The sequence below is a fragment of the Brachycentrus maculatus genome, unplaced genomic scaffold (genome assembly GCF_059751285.1).
Source record: "Brachycentrus maculatus isolate JH-2025_06_01 unplaced genomic scaffold, ASM5975128v1 h1tg000293l, whole genome shotgun sequence".
Classification (NCBI taxonomy): Eukaryota; Metazoa; Arthropoda; class Insecta; order Trichoptera; family Brachycentridae; genus Brachycentrus; species Brachycentrus maculatus.
The window spans coordinates 685,237-701,342 of NW_028281044.1; the positions used below are offsets into that span (position 1 = coordinate 685,237).

The window sequence follows — 16,106 nt, forward strand, 5'->3', positions numbered from 1 at the left end:
GTTATAATGAATTCGAGAGCTTCATTTTAAAGATGTTTTTCGTAATTTAGCAGAAATTGACGTTAAAATAATCTCCTTACTTATCAAAGAATAGAAAATATTTATTTGGATAATACCCGTGTTGGGTTGTGGTCCCGTGGTTAGTGTCGCGGACTCTTAAGTCAGAGTTTTTTGGTTCGAACCCCGCTACCGCAATTTGATACCTATTTCTAATAATGAGGCTCACAGAAATAGTATGAAATTGAAATATTTGCGAAAATAATTTTTAAAAAAACTAATATTTATATTTTAAAAATAAAAAATAAAAATTAAATATTTAAAAATGAACAAAAGTTCATTATGTATTTCAAAAACTTGTGTAAGCATAAAAATATATTTCAAGTGAATTTTAGAAACAACAAGACACAAATTAAAAGAACTTATAAGAATTTGAAACTTTTAAAATATGACGTATTATGAAAAACATAAAAATACCTGTGAAAAAAAGACATAAAAATATCGGAATATCTAAAAGGGGAAAAAAACAAAAACATAATTTGATAAAGTGAAGAGAACTCACCCCAAGGTTGTCATGGTGACGATGGTGTACCAAAAAGCGGCCGGAATCGAAGTGAAGTTGGTCTCCGTCTCGTTCTTCTCCGCGTAGAACATCACCGTGGCGAAGATGATGATGGCCATGGCGAGGGAGAAGACCAAGAAGCCCAGCTCCGAGGCGCAGGACTTGAGCGTGTAGCCCAGGATCCGCAGCCCCTGGGAGTGCCGGGAGAATTTGAAGATCCTAAACACTCGGAACACTCGCAACGTAACGAAGGCCCCGGACACGTCGTCATTGTCTGTAATCCCCAGCCCTATGTAGTACGGCAGGATGGCCACCACGTCGATGATGGACATCACGCTCCTGACGAACTTGCAGCGGTCGGGAGCCGCGAACAGCCGGAGAAGGTACTCCGCCGTGAATATCATGACGCAGGCCGTATCCAAGCAGAAGAATACTATCTTGTATCTCTCTCCGCAAGGCAGAGTCCCCGCTCGTCCAGGTCGCGTCCCGCAAGGAACCGTCTCGACCACGTTTGCCATCACCGATACGGCGATGAAGAACCCAGTCACGTAGTAAAATACCAGCGCGGCAGTTGAAGTGTGTGGGTTTTCAAAAGCCCTCCACATCTTTTCTCGCAAGTCCGTAAGCTGCGGAAGGCTCTGGTCTCCACTGTCACTAAGCTTATCATCCATGAGCCGCTCCGCATTCTCCCTTTTGCGATCCCTGTAATCCTCGTAACAACAGTCTCCTATGACGTCCGGAAGGATGCCGAAGAACGCGAGCTCTTCGTCGTAGGACGTGAGGCACTCGTGCTTCGGGTAGTGGAGCTTGCCAGTCCTGTAGTAGTTGAGGATGTGCCTGAAGATGTCAGGATCCCTGTCGAAGAAGTATTCTCCGCTGTCCTCGTCGTAGAAGAACTCCCGCTCGTTGCTGCCGAGCAGCGTGTCGGGGTACTTCTCGAGAGTGTTCCGCCAGGTCTCGAAGCGCCGGCCGCTGACGTTGATGAGCAGCTTCTCGTCCTCGGACTTGCGCCGGTCCTTGGGGATCGGTGGCGGCGGCAAAGGGTGGGTGGCTATGGGCACCCAGCCCACGGCCGCGGCCCGAGCGAAGGGTAACCATGCCGCCACCGAGGCCATGTTCGCCTTGGCTCTCCAGCTAGCTTGCTCTTGAAATACCCATTCGTATACTATCTGACACCCTACTTCCTTTACCTAAGCTCCCAACCAATCCAAAGCTTCCAACCCCTTGTAACTTCACTTCATTCCTTATTTCACAACAAATTTATCTCGTCTCGTTCACATTTGATCGAATAACGTCTTATTTCAGAAAGAATCAATCTCTTCTTGTTCACATTTGATCAAATACCTTGGATATCCCATGAAAACAAGAATTGTCAAGTACACCATAAACTTCTAAATTATTAACAATAACACATATATAAAACTAGATCTTCTTTTTAGATTTAAATTGAGTAAATTTAAAAGTGAGTCTAGTTTTATTTCCACTACACTTTTTTGTTATTTTTCATTTTCAGTTCGATATTTTCAATCTCACTGTATTATTTTCACTAAAACGATTCAAAATTCAAGCGGTTAGAATATAATCCACCCATCTGCTTCTATAGCTGCGATAATTCAGAAGTATTTCCATAAAAGCTTTTTAATACGCATTGAAAGGGAATCTATTTCAAATATTCATCACTTTTCGTTCCATCACTCATGCACCACTCTAAAGTATTGGAATTTTATTGCGATCGCGAAATTGGCTTGGGTTAATCTCTTACTTTTTTTGATTAGAAGCCAATTTTAGGGCAACCTAGAGTACACGCCTATAGCAAAACAGATTCTTAGTATCATCATCTATGACACGATTCAAAACAGATTATTGTTATCGTCATTCTATGACATGGTTCAAAACAGATTTTTGCTATAACCATTCTATGATATGATTCAAAACAGATTCTTGCTATCATTCATTCTATGACATTATTCAAAACAGATACTTGCTATCATCATTCTATGATATGATTCAAAACAGATTCTTGTTATCACCATTATATGACATTATGCAAAACAGATACTTGCTATCACCACTCTATGACATAATTAAAACAGATTCTTATTATCACGTCTCTATGACATGATTCAAAACTGATTCTTGCCATCGTTTGACATTATTCAAAACAGATTCTTGCTATCACCTTTCTATGACATTATTCAAAACAGATACTTGCTATCATCACTCTATGACATAATTTTAACAGATTCTTGTTATCACAACTCTATGACATGATTCAAAACTGTTACTTGCTATCATCATTCTATGATATGATTCAAAATAGTAAATATAATGTATAAGGGTTTGAAAATATATGGCTTGAATGTATGAAGAATGAAAAGAGTCTGAAACAATTTATAAAAAAAAATCATTTACTGTAAGAAGATGTAAATATATACATAATGGAAATTAAGTGTAAAAAATAGTTGTAAAAGAAAAACACTTGTTTTTACCACATGAGTTTATTTTACTAAACCGATATTAATAAACTATATGTTTATATTTAAACCTGAAGATGATATGATAACTTCCGAAACTAGTCGATATAATAAAATAAACTCAAGTGGTAAAAAACAATTGTTTTTCTTTTACAACTTCATCATATCTTACAACAAAGCGAATGCCGAAACAATAAATAATATATATTTTTTAAATTAAGTATTAAATTAAATATAAGCTAACTAACGATTTTTTTATGAACTATGGTAGCAACTCCAGAATAAGGTTCAGAAAGAAGGGTGGATACTTGGGTGAGAGTTGGATTCCTGCTTGTGTTAAGCTATTTAGAAAGTAAGTTATTTTGTTTTATTTATTTATTTATTTAAACTTCATGTACAGAAAATAAATAAGTACATTGGCGGGCTTCTTGCTAAAAAGCTATATCTTCCAATTAACTAAAAACAGACTAGTGATATTGGTCAAAACGTTTGATATCTTATATAGCTGTTTGCAATCAGGGGGTAGATAGTACTTGAACATTAAAAAAAACATAAATTACAAATTGGGAAGTAAGGAAGGCAAAGGATGAAGGGAGCTAAGGGAAGTTACTATTAGTATTAGTATTTTAGTATTAATCAGTCTTGAAAAAGAAGCGGTCAGCTTCGAAACCATTAGACATTATAATTAAGTTATAATAAAATATTTATAGTGATTTTCAAACAAAGTGACAATTTAATTATACTTAATATGGAGTTGTACAAAATGAATATTTATTTATTTATTTAAACTTCATGTACAGAAAACAAATAACTACATTGACCATAACTTATTGCTAAAAAGCCATATCTTCTAACCAACCGAAAACAGACTAGTGATATTGGTCAAAACGTATGCTACCATATATAGCTGTTTGCAATCAGAGGGTAGATAGTACTTGAACATTAAAAAAATATAAATGCAAAGGAAAAAGGGAGTTTAGGGAATAAGGTAGAGAGAAAAACTAAGGGAGGAGGTTTGATGGACAGTTAGGATTCTAATGATAGATAGTAATGTCACAAACGTTAGTCTTATGAGTTAGTTGCTAATCATTTTAGATATTTGGCATAAGATACTGAAACGAGTTCATGAAATGCGATTTTATAATTGATACCTTATTCGTGTCTGACTTATCGGCATTCGTTTGCTCTCTCTGAATAATAAAATTCCCACAGCCAATCGCGTTCAATAACACACCTCGCGTGTAACCCTATGACCCTGATAATGCCAACCTGATACCATATCGAAGCCAACACAGACGTGACTGTACCAATACCGGGGCAAGAAGTAACACGAATGTGTTAGGTAGACGTTATCGGCAGCGTAGTAGCGATACCCCACAATACGACTATGAAAGCTCCCTACACATTACCAAATCCGATATAGAAGCTCTTAATTTCCATTCGGACCCATTTGGTAATCGATAATTGGACGAAAGTGGGCAGTAAAATTCCAAGGACGCGTCACGTTAATCAGGTACATTTCGTTACACGAGAGAAGAATGATGTGACGTAGAGAGAAGGATAATCGGATCTTATGGGGAGCGATGTATACACAACAAGAGAATAAGAAAGCGTTGTAGATGTACATGTCAAACGCCATATCGCTCACTCCTTTCAACAACGTCATATATCAAAAATCGTCCATTTTCAGCTGCGCATGTTTTTGGAATGCCCAGAAAATGTACCATATCCCAGCAAAAGCGGCATATTTTAAACTTAATATTTACCCGCTACAGGGCAGAAAGTGTTGTTTTTGCATTTTAATGAAAACGTAGTGTTTGATTATCTTTTGAATAAAATAAATATTATACAAATGGAGAAAAAACATTCAGGTTTTACTTAAAAAGATCTGTTGCGCAGTAAAAAGTCAATAAGTGGATTGATATTTATTTTTAATACATTTCATTATATTTTTAAACTTTAAAAACGATCTCCAGAAAATCAAGTTTTTTTTATTATTAATGACGTTGTTGAAAGGAGTTAGCGATATATGAGCAGTTGTAGTATCATATGTTGCTTAAGTATTATTTATCATTTTATTTTGTTATTAATTACGTATTTTACGATTATGTTCTGTGATTATTTGATACATCATTACATAAAATTACATACCAGTCTGATGATGTCGGTAACGACGAAACCCGGTCGCTGGTCAAATAAAAAAGTGGAAAAGCTTAAAATATTGGTTTTAATCTAATAATAAATTAAAAATGCAATTCCATCACGAAGTGTCAGTGGATAATATAAATCTAATAAAATTACATTTTATATAATACATACATTCTTATCTGAACTTAAGAGGTTCTCACTTCAACTCAAGATTTGGGATAAAGATATTTAAATAAATAGATTTCGCATAAAAAACTCCTTTTATTGCCTGAATTTTCATCATAATCAGAGATCAAATAAAATACTGCATAAATATATTTTTTGAGTTGAAGATAACACTGCAACTTACTATGTCTGAAAATCGATGGATTTTAAGATATTAGTATTTAGCTTTTGGGAAGTCGTAGATCGATTAAGACGTAAGTAGGGGAAGACGTAACACGGGGGATTACCTCGCCAAAATAGGGTTTTATTATCCTCCAATATATTAATTCACACAAGGTTTACGGGTTGAAAAATCAGGCACGAATAGCGAAATGCGTTAATATTTCAGACCATTTAATCTAACGAACAAATTACATCAGCATTTTTTTTAAATCTCAACAAAGATGAAGAAAAATATGGAAGTCTGGGTATTTACAAGGCTTAGTCCTGTCCATAGGTTGGTTAATTGATCACTTTACACACTTGCAGCATTCACCAATCTACTTATGATTGATAACTACACTAAAAAAAAATAATAAAGGTGGAAAAATAGCTGGGAGTTGACATCCCAAGAGCGACAGGCGGAGCTCCAAACGGATCGTTAGGATCTACAAAAAGAAGAAGAAGAATAATAAATCAACTCAAAATTTTGGAACTCCTTCATATGTCATTAATCTCATAACGATGTACATAAGAGTTCACAAGATTTTACTTAAAAAAATTATGATATGTCGCTCACTCCTTTAAACAACGTCATAAATCAAAAAACTTGATATTTCGGGAGATCGTTTTTTAAGTTTAAAAATATTATAAAACGTATTAAAAATAAATATCGAACCACTTATTGAACTTTTTACTGTGCAACAGATCTTTTTAGGTAAAACTTGAATGTTTTTTCTCCATTTGAAAAATATTTAGTATATTTAAAAAAAATATATTTAAACAATACTTTTTCTTCAAAATGCAAAAACCACACTTTCTGCCCTGTAGCGGGTAAATATTAAGTTAAAAATATGCCGCTTTTGCTGGGATATAGCACATTTTCTGGGCATTCCGAAAATATACTCAACTGAAAATTGACGATTTTTGATATATGACGTTGTTGAAAGGAGTAAGCGATGTGTTTTTCTTTTACAATTTCTTATATTATTCGATACCGCCTAGAATTTTTGCTTATATCGTGAGTTATCGTTCATAAAAAAAACAGTTATTTGTTTGATAACCTCTGCATATATGATAACCTTTCCAATATGATGTGACACGCAAATCTGATGTAACACACTCTAAATATTTTAAATATTTTGTCAAATTATAAGCTGCTAAAAATTGAGAATCATGTTTTCGGGCGTTTCCCGATATGTAAAAATGATCCGGGGTTCGCATCTTGTATACATCCACATAAAAATGTCTCTGATTAATAAAAGGTTTTTCAATCCAACATGTAATGCCTCTTGTGAACTCATATAAACTGTATCATGAGGTTAATGATATATATAGAAGTTCCAAAAATTTGAGTAGTATTTTGTCAATCATGGGTAGAATGGTGAATGTTGCACGCGTGTAAAGTAATCACCTAACTATCTTATGAAAGGTCTTAAGCAATGTAAATATCCAAGCTTACATATTCTTCTTTATCTCTGTTTAGAAATAATAAAAAAGTAAAATTAGCTCCTAAATAGAGATAACTTAGATTTGTGAACAAGTATTGAAACACACTCTAAATGTTGTGAAATTGCATAAGAATTTTATGACTGGTCATAAGCCCTGTAAATGCCCAAACTTTCATATTCTCTGTCATCTATATTGAGATGTCAGAAAATGGTGAAATAATTTCTGAGGGTATAAAACAAGGATTTGTGAACGAGTATTTGGACACACTCAAAATGTTGTGAAATTATATCAGAATTTAATGACAGATCATAAGCCCTGTAAATTCCCAAACTATCATATTCTTCTTCATGTATATTGAGAGGTCAGAAAATGGTGAAATAATTACTAAGAGGATAAAATAAGGATTTGTGAACAAGCATTTGGACACACTGAAAATGTTGTAGAAAATACAGCACAATTTTATGACTGGTCATAAGCCCTGTAAATACCCATACATTCATATTCTTCGTCATCTTTATTAAGATGTTAAAAAAATGTTAAAATAACTCCGTAAAAAGTGGAGAAAAATTATATTTGTGAACACGTATTTGGACATAAATTTAAATTAAAAATAAACTTGAAATAAATCAGATAAATAAAGAGTACTGTTTCATACTGCTAGAAAGAATGTCTCGAGATGCTTGTAGAAAGAGAAATAGTTGAGGGTGAAATGGTAAGGGGATGTTTTTCTAACAGAAAAACAGAACAAATAAAGAAATTAACAAGAACTCTGCCCTTAACTAAGTCAAGAAATGGGAAAATGGAATCGAATTGTATACTCGTACGTACAACATACACCCCCTAGAGACAATGACGCTGGATATATATATATATATATATATATATATATATATATATATATATATATATATATATATATATATATATATATATATATATATATATGTATATATATATATATATATATATATATATATATATATATATATATATATATATATATATATATACTGTATATGTATATTCAAGATAACACTGCGTTTATATGACACAGTGCCCTATGCACCATTTGGGTGCGGATATATAGATATATATATATATATATATATATATATATATATATATATATATATATATATATATATATATATATATATATATATATATATATATATATATATATATATATATATATATATATATATATATATATATATATATATATATATATATATATATATATATATATATATATATATATATATATATATATATATATATATATACTGTATATGTATATTACTTTTATTTATTGTTTCGGCATTCACTTTGTGGTAAGGCATGATGAAATCGTAAAAGAAAAACACTTGTTTTTTACCATCTAAGTTCATTTTATTATGGCGACTAGTTTCGGAAGCCAGGCTTCCATCTTCAGGTCTAAATATAAACTCATATTAGGACCTTTTATATATGGAGAGAGAGAGAGAGAGAGAGAGAGAGAGAGAGAGAGAGAGAGAGATATCGTTAGCCCTTTAATTAATAGTGTTAAACAAAAATTTTCATGAACATATTACTAGAAAAAAAGATAAAATAAGACTGCCATATTTAAAAAAACCGAGTCACAAAATCGTTTAATGTATAAGGGTTTGAAAATGTATGATGAGATGCCTGAATGCATGAAGAATGAAAAGAGTCTGAAAGAATTTTATAATAAATGTTTTGTTTACTGTAAAAAGATGTAAATATAAATATTTGATCTTAATTAAGTGTAAATAATAGTTTTTATTATTGTTATATAAGCTAACTTAAAAAATAAAATTAAAAAATAAATAATTAATAAAAAGAGTTGAATTTTACATACATTGATCGAATCGTGTGTCGACCGAACGCATAACTGCTTCGGATGCATTCGTTACCGAGATGCATTCAAAAGTGTCTCTCGACTTCTGGTCCAGAGCCAACAAACGGGCGTGCTAAACTATATAGGAACTAATCTTGGACACGTTATAATGTCCGCACAAACTGGTCTAGACCTATATCATCTCGGCCAGACGGAGACGACACTTGAAAAAACTATAAACAATGGACACTGAAAATCTGCAGTGTGAACTTGTTTTTAGTAGAGGAATTTTAGGTGGGTTTCTACCAGCGATGAGCAAATGCTGAGAAGTTCCTAATAAGCACACACTAGTACTTCTATCCCTTATCCACACCCAATTCTTAATATATCGGACGGAGAGAACATATTGTAAACCTGGCGATCGCCATGGATCTTCCTCGAAAAACATCTAGAGGAAATCCAAAAAAAATATGGATGCTGCAGAACTATAACATGATTCGAAGGCATGGCCTAGGTGACGTTGTCCATGACAGAAGGACCTACAGCCTGAGGACGAGGAGAGCTGACCCCAACAGTCTACAAATGCGATAAGTTGGGAGGGAGTCAAGAAGAAGAAGATTATTACAGATATTGGATTTTTCACCCTTCGGATGAGATGTCAACTTAAAGGTGTCTCAATTTGATATGAAACATGTATCACTCTTCCCTTTTTGATGAAAGAAGATGGAAATCTGACCAGGGCTTACGACCTGGCATTTAGCTAGCTGAAGCGATCACATTATAAACTTTGTAACATTCACCATTCTGCCTGTTATTGGATATCCATATTGCATATTATTAGAAAATATACTAAATAAAGCGATGAGAATGGTGCTCAAGAAAAATAGATAATAATATATATAAATAATATAGAAAAAATGAGAGAAGAACTAAACTGGTTATCTATATAAAAAATAAAAATAAAATAATTTAATATGCCGATCTTTATATATAAATTTTAAAAAATAAATTACCCAAATATTTTAAGGATAAAACAGCGTTTAACAAAAATTTTCATGAACATATTACTAGAAATAAGGATAGAATAAGACTGCCATTGTTGAAAAAAACCGAGTCACAAAACTGTTTATTGTATAAGGGTTTGAAAATGTATGATGAGATGCCTGAATGTATGAAGAATGAAAAGAGTCTGAAAGAATATTAAAACAAATATTTTGTTTACTGTTAAAAGATGTAAATTTAAATATTTGATGTTAATTAAGTGTAAATAATAGTTTTTATTAGTGTAATATAAGCTAAATAAAGAAATAATTAAATTTAAAAAAATTTAAAAAAATTTTTATTGCATATTATATCAATGCCTTGGATGAGTTTACTGCTTACTCCATACTCAGATAACACCTTCCATAACTTCATTCTATCAACTCGGTGGAAATCTGACCATTCCAGGGCTTACGACCTGGCATTTGGCTGGCTTAAGCGATCACATTATAGATTTTGTAACTTTCACCATTCCACCCATTATTGGATATTGCATATCGCATAGCGAGTGATTGAAAATTTCAGTGCCAGGCTAAATGAATGTGAAAAAGTGGATGGTGCGTACTTATAAACGGTTATTATTAAAAAATAAAAAATTAAGACCTACTCTTTAATTTAAAAGTAATTACAACAAGTTTGAACGAATTCTGGTGTTTTATTTTTAAGTATCAAAAGCGATAAACAATCCGAAACACCCCATACTTAATTAATATTTTGTAGTAAAATGTATCCATTTTTTATATAAGTTTTACCTAGTAAATACCACTATTTCTTAAAATCTACTGAATCGGCTAACCATTTAATAGATAATGATCACAAATTTAACCACAATAACGTAGAAATCCTAAAAATAATTAATACTTCAGCCATAAACTGCAACATTTTGAAACAATAGAAATTCATAAAAAATATAAATAACAATAAACCTCCCCGCCTCCTGGGGATCGAACCCGAAACCTTGGTAGCCGTGCATGCTACGACCATTATACTATGAAGGTGGATATTATATAGGTAAACAAAAAAATCATTTCTGGGGTCACTGCCCATAGAAAATTGCAACATTAAAAAAAAGCCACTTGTACATAAAATTATTGTCACACAGGGCTACAATAATATATGAATTCTATTTATTTTATTATGAAATTTTTAATGCTCGTTTTAAAATAAATACGATGGTGTAATAAAATGTAATATTATCAATATTTTAAGCAAAAGCTAGATTTTTTAAGGACAAGGTTTGTAAAACTAGTGTATACCTGTAATGAGATTGTCCTTATTTTGAAAAAAATGTATTCATACAAGATATTAATTGATTTACAAGGGTAAATATTATGAAATATTGATCGGGTCTATATATATATATATATATATATATATATATATATATATATATATATATATATATATATATATATATATATATATATATATATATATATATATATATATATATATATATATATATATATATATATATATATATATATATATATATATATATATATATATATATATATATATATATATATATATATATATATATATATATATATATATATATATATATATATATATATATATATATATATATATATATATATATATATATATATAAGATTGTGTGTTAGCATATTCATAATTAAATTATTATGCGGCGTTGACAATATTTTATATACGTTTATAAAATATTGTTATATATCAAGTTATGTGGAAAAAAACAGCGCAAATTGTATGAATTTCGTATTAAATTCGATTCATTTTACGCAGCTTTGATATCAGAATACAATGAAAAAAATACATACTTTTCCTGAAATCTCATGAAAACAAAACATCTACATGAAATTCAGGTGTAAATGTAGTTAATTTATATAAATGGTAATATTTTTTTGTTTTCTTTTTCATTCATCGTCTTACATACATCATTAATAATATCTTGTCTTTCTTACCGATCGTGTAAGGAAAGCAAACATTATCTCCACCCCTACCACGAATCCTTTTGACATCTGTTAGAACCGACGCATTCAATCGGACACTTTTGACTCAAAAATGGACAGATATCATATGAAATTACATGTGATTAATGTCGAAATTGTGTAATATAAGGCAGCATAGAAAAAAACGATTCTTAACATGAAAAAAATATGTTTTTTATGTCGGTATTGGTGTATGGATAATTTTGAAAATATGAGAAAATTCTGAAGGATTTGTCGAGTTAAATAAACGAGAGGATTTAGATATTTTTTTGTGTATTAAAAATCGTTTTAAATATATTTTTGTATGCTTGTTTAACGAGTATAAAATTATTGTTACTTTTTTGATTTTCCGTGCGTTTTTTTCGCTGTTTTTTTCCGCCAGCTACTCGATAGTAGGGCGTCGGACACTCGACACTGGCAGACACCCGGCGACACTGACCGACACTGACCGACACTGGCCGACACTCGGCGACACTCGGCGACACTGGGCCGACTGTAGGCAGCGGCCGGCCGACGGGAGCGCCGGACGACAGATCGCGACTCCGACGGGGCTCGGGACCGACTGGCGATGCTATTTCCGTCTGACCGCGGCGGAGCGCGCGCGCGGGATATATGAGACAGGGTTGCCAGCCTGCCCGATTTTCCCTCGTTTTCCCAGATTTGCAACAATACTCCTTTCTTCATATCCAATCGTCTTTGAAAATAATCTTGCACTTTATACACCCGCATTTCGACTGCATCCAGTATACTTTCATCCGTATTTTGCCAACTATATGCTTCATATTCTTTTTTGACATCTCATCAAAGGTGAAGAAGAATATGGAAGTCTGGGCATTTACGGGGCTGACGACCGTCATAGGCTAGTTTAAGTTTTCACTTTACACACGTGTAACATTCACCAATTGTACCCATTATTGACAACCACACTACTTAAATTCTTGGAACTTCTATATATATATCAATCAATTTTGAAACATTGTTCTTGAATCACTAGAACTTCACTAGAGACATGTAATGGTGAGATTAAAATAATTTGAGATAATCCAGATTTGTGAACAAGTATTTAGACACACTCAAAATCATGTAAACTCTGTGCTTCACTTCCAGTACATAACTTTATGCAAATATTCCGTTATTCATTTATTCATTCAAGGCTTGACTGAATCTAATCTACTTTCTCCCTTCTTTTGCCAACTCTATGCTTCACTTACAGTACATAACTCTATTGTGTCCTACCAGTTAAGTATACTCCTTTCTTCATATCCAATTGTTTATTTATTCATTTTGGGCTTTTACTATATACACCCGCATTTCTACTGCATTCAGTCTGTTTTCATCATCTTTTTTTCCATGTGAAGAGAATGGAACCATCAAGACTCCCTCACATTGCACTGCAAGCTCAACCTTAAGGTAGACGACTCCCGGGCAGACCACCAAGGACATGAATTGACAGCTGAGAATCAACATCACAGGAGTTCATCTTAAAAACAGGCCACAAGAATTACACCAAGCCGAAGAAGATGAAAAAGAAGACTTGTACCTCATTCACCCACATTTCGACTGCATCCAGTCTACTTTCATCCTTCTTTTGCCAACTCTATGCTTCACATCCCTTACATTAAGGTAAGAACCAGGACTACGTTTCGATTTGGTTTTTATTTGCTATAACTGATTTCAGTGCACCATTCACGTTTTAAAATCTAAAATATTTTCGCAAAAACTGTGTGGCAGTTTTTGCCTTATCAATTTTCTTTTTTATCTGTCAACAGTTCTAAGAGATAAGTAAAATTTAAGTGAAAGATAAGCTTTATCTATTAACCTCTTAATTACAGAAGATACTACATAATTTTTTTTATTTATTTATTTCACAGTATATAATTAGATATTATTCAACTTCACCACGCTAAATGTATGTTACGTCATTTTGTATAATTCGAAATACGATTTTTAGTTGTAATGGTTTAAGACTAGATATAAAGACAACAAGGTTTATCAAATTCACAATATTTTGTAATGTAAACCCTTATCCGCACCCCAATGGTGCATAGGGCACTGCTTCGTGTAAACGCAGTGTTATCTTGATCGTTTACATATGACGGAAAGGTGATCAGCCCTCCGCTTTATGTACCAGTCCAGGGTATTATTAAATAAATATTAGAGTGAAAAAATCACTTATATTTATTTAACCCCCCTTGGGAAACGAACCCAGGACCTCCAGAACGGTAGCCGAGCGTGCTGACCATTACACTACGGAGGCAATATTTTGAGTGTGTGCATTTTTTTTGAAGAAATTCTGTATTTGTATCTCAACATAGATGATGATAAATATATAAATCTGAGCATTTGCAGGTCTTAATATGTGTCATAGGCAAGTTTGGTGATCATTTTAAATACTGTTATATTTTCCATTGTTAATTAAATATTAAAATTTAAAAAACATATTTAATGATATTTTCAGGCGTCTCTAGTATGTATGATAATTAAACTATATATATTTAGCTTATAACTTTGTATTACTGTTATTAATTCAACTATGTATAGCATAAATACAATTACAGAAAATTTATGTAATGTGGTTGTCAATCATGAGTAGAATGGTAAATGTAACATAGTGTATTAAGTGATCACTTAAACCATCTTATGACGTGTAAAAAGCCCTCCAAATGCCCAGACCTAAAAATTCTTTTTAATCTTTTTTGAGATATTGCTAATTAAAAATCTTAGTTAATCGTATTCTTTCAAGAAAAATAATTGTTTAACCATATTAATTTCTCCTTAATTTTCGTTTTCAAATTTCTTAATTTTTGGGGAAAATTATCGACATGGCAACACCTTCACAGCGGGTCGCCGGGTAGCGCTTTCCCGCGCACGCGTCCGCGTGACGTCACCGAGCAATAAATTGATTTTATATACCCGTCCCGCTCCGTCTGTCGCGCCGCAAATCTTCCCTCTCACCCTCGCCCACTGCACGGGTGGTACCTCGTCTATCCAGGCTTCGATATGATTGGTCGAGGCTTGCTTTGTTAACACTGCTCCGAAAAAGGAAAGAGAGTGAAGAAAAACCGCTCAGCGATGGGCCAACTAAACAAAGTGTTCCATTTTGGAACGTAAATCTTCAAATTTACATACAAATGATACGTATTTTTTTACTTGGTGGTTTGATTTTAGTATCCACTTTCCCCGCTAGTTTTTGTTCTCAGGAGAAAAAGAACGAAGCTGAATTCGAATCGTTGTGACTGTAACTAACTTTCAGTTCAAACAAGTAATTTTCAGGTACATTTTAAAAGGTTATTTTTATTAATTATTCACACTTTTCATATCGTATGAATGAAATGATCCTTTTGTTGATATGTTTTACTATTTTGAAGTATGGTTTTCGTGCATATCGGGCCAATCTGTTGCTTTCCGTATCCTGATGATGTTAATTCGCTTGAAAACTGTTGCAGCCGCAAAGATGTCGCACGGAAAACTCGCACCAATTAGTATGGGTCTCATTGTTCCACAAGACCTATTATCGGATACTCGTTAAAAATGAAATATTTTTCATATTGTAGCGAAAAAAATAATGTTTTTGCTACAATAATTAATCCGGAAATTTGATAGAATTCTGTAAGGAAAATTTCTGGAAGTCCTGGGTTCGATTCCAGGGGGGGGGGTCAAATAAATAAAACGGATTTTTTTACTCTAATATTCATTCAATATTACCATGGAGTGGTACCTGAAATGGAGGGCTGATTACCTTTCCTTCATGTCTTGACGATCAAGATAACACTGCTTTTATAAGATGCAGTGCCCTATGCACCATTGGGGTGCGGATAAGGGTTTGAAGATCTTGAAGATCTTAATTTTCTTATCCGCGTCTAATGGTGCAAAGGGCACAACAACGTATTAACGCAGTGTTATCTTGATCTTGAGTTGCATGAAAACAAGCTCCTGCGCTTCAGGTACCAGATCAGGGTGATATTTAATAAATATTAGAGTAAAAATCACATACATTTACTTTGATTTCCCAGGGAATGAAAGCCTGGACCTCCAGCATTGTAGTTAAACCCGCTAATATACAAATATATGTAATAAACAAATATATATATATATATATGGGTATATTTTGTTTACAACATTTTGAGTGTGTCCAAATACTTGTTCACAAATCTGGATTATCTCCAATTATAGGAGTTATTTTTCATACAATTTTTTGACATCTCATCAAAGATGAAGAAGAATATGGAAGTCTGGGCATGTACGGAGCTGACGTC

At 32.9% G+C, this 16,106-nt stretch overlaps 1 protein-coding gene across 3 annotated transcripts in view; it reads right to left on the bottom strand.

Annotated features, from left to right (window-relative positions):
- The window catches only part of Shal (Potassium voltage-gated channel protein Shal), a 169,492-nt gene extending 157,078 nt beyond the window's left edge, over positions 1–12,414 (bottom strand). For 2 of the 3 annotated variants that reach the window (XM_088267341.1, XM_088267339.1), the window contains exons 1-2: positions 12,188–12,414; positions 560–2,105 (exon numbers count right to left, since the gene is read on the bottom strand). In XM_088267341.1, the coding sequence (XP_088123467.1) occupies positions 560–1,674 (1,115 nt within the window). In that variant the 5' untranslated portion in view covers positions 1,675–2,105; positions 12,188–12,414. Of the gene's footprint in view, positions 1–559; positions 2,163–12,187 lie in introns of all 3 variants that reach the window. The other variant, XM_088267340.1, reaches the window with a different exon arrangement.
- Positions 12,415–16,106: the final 3,692 nt, after the last annotated feature.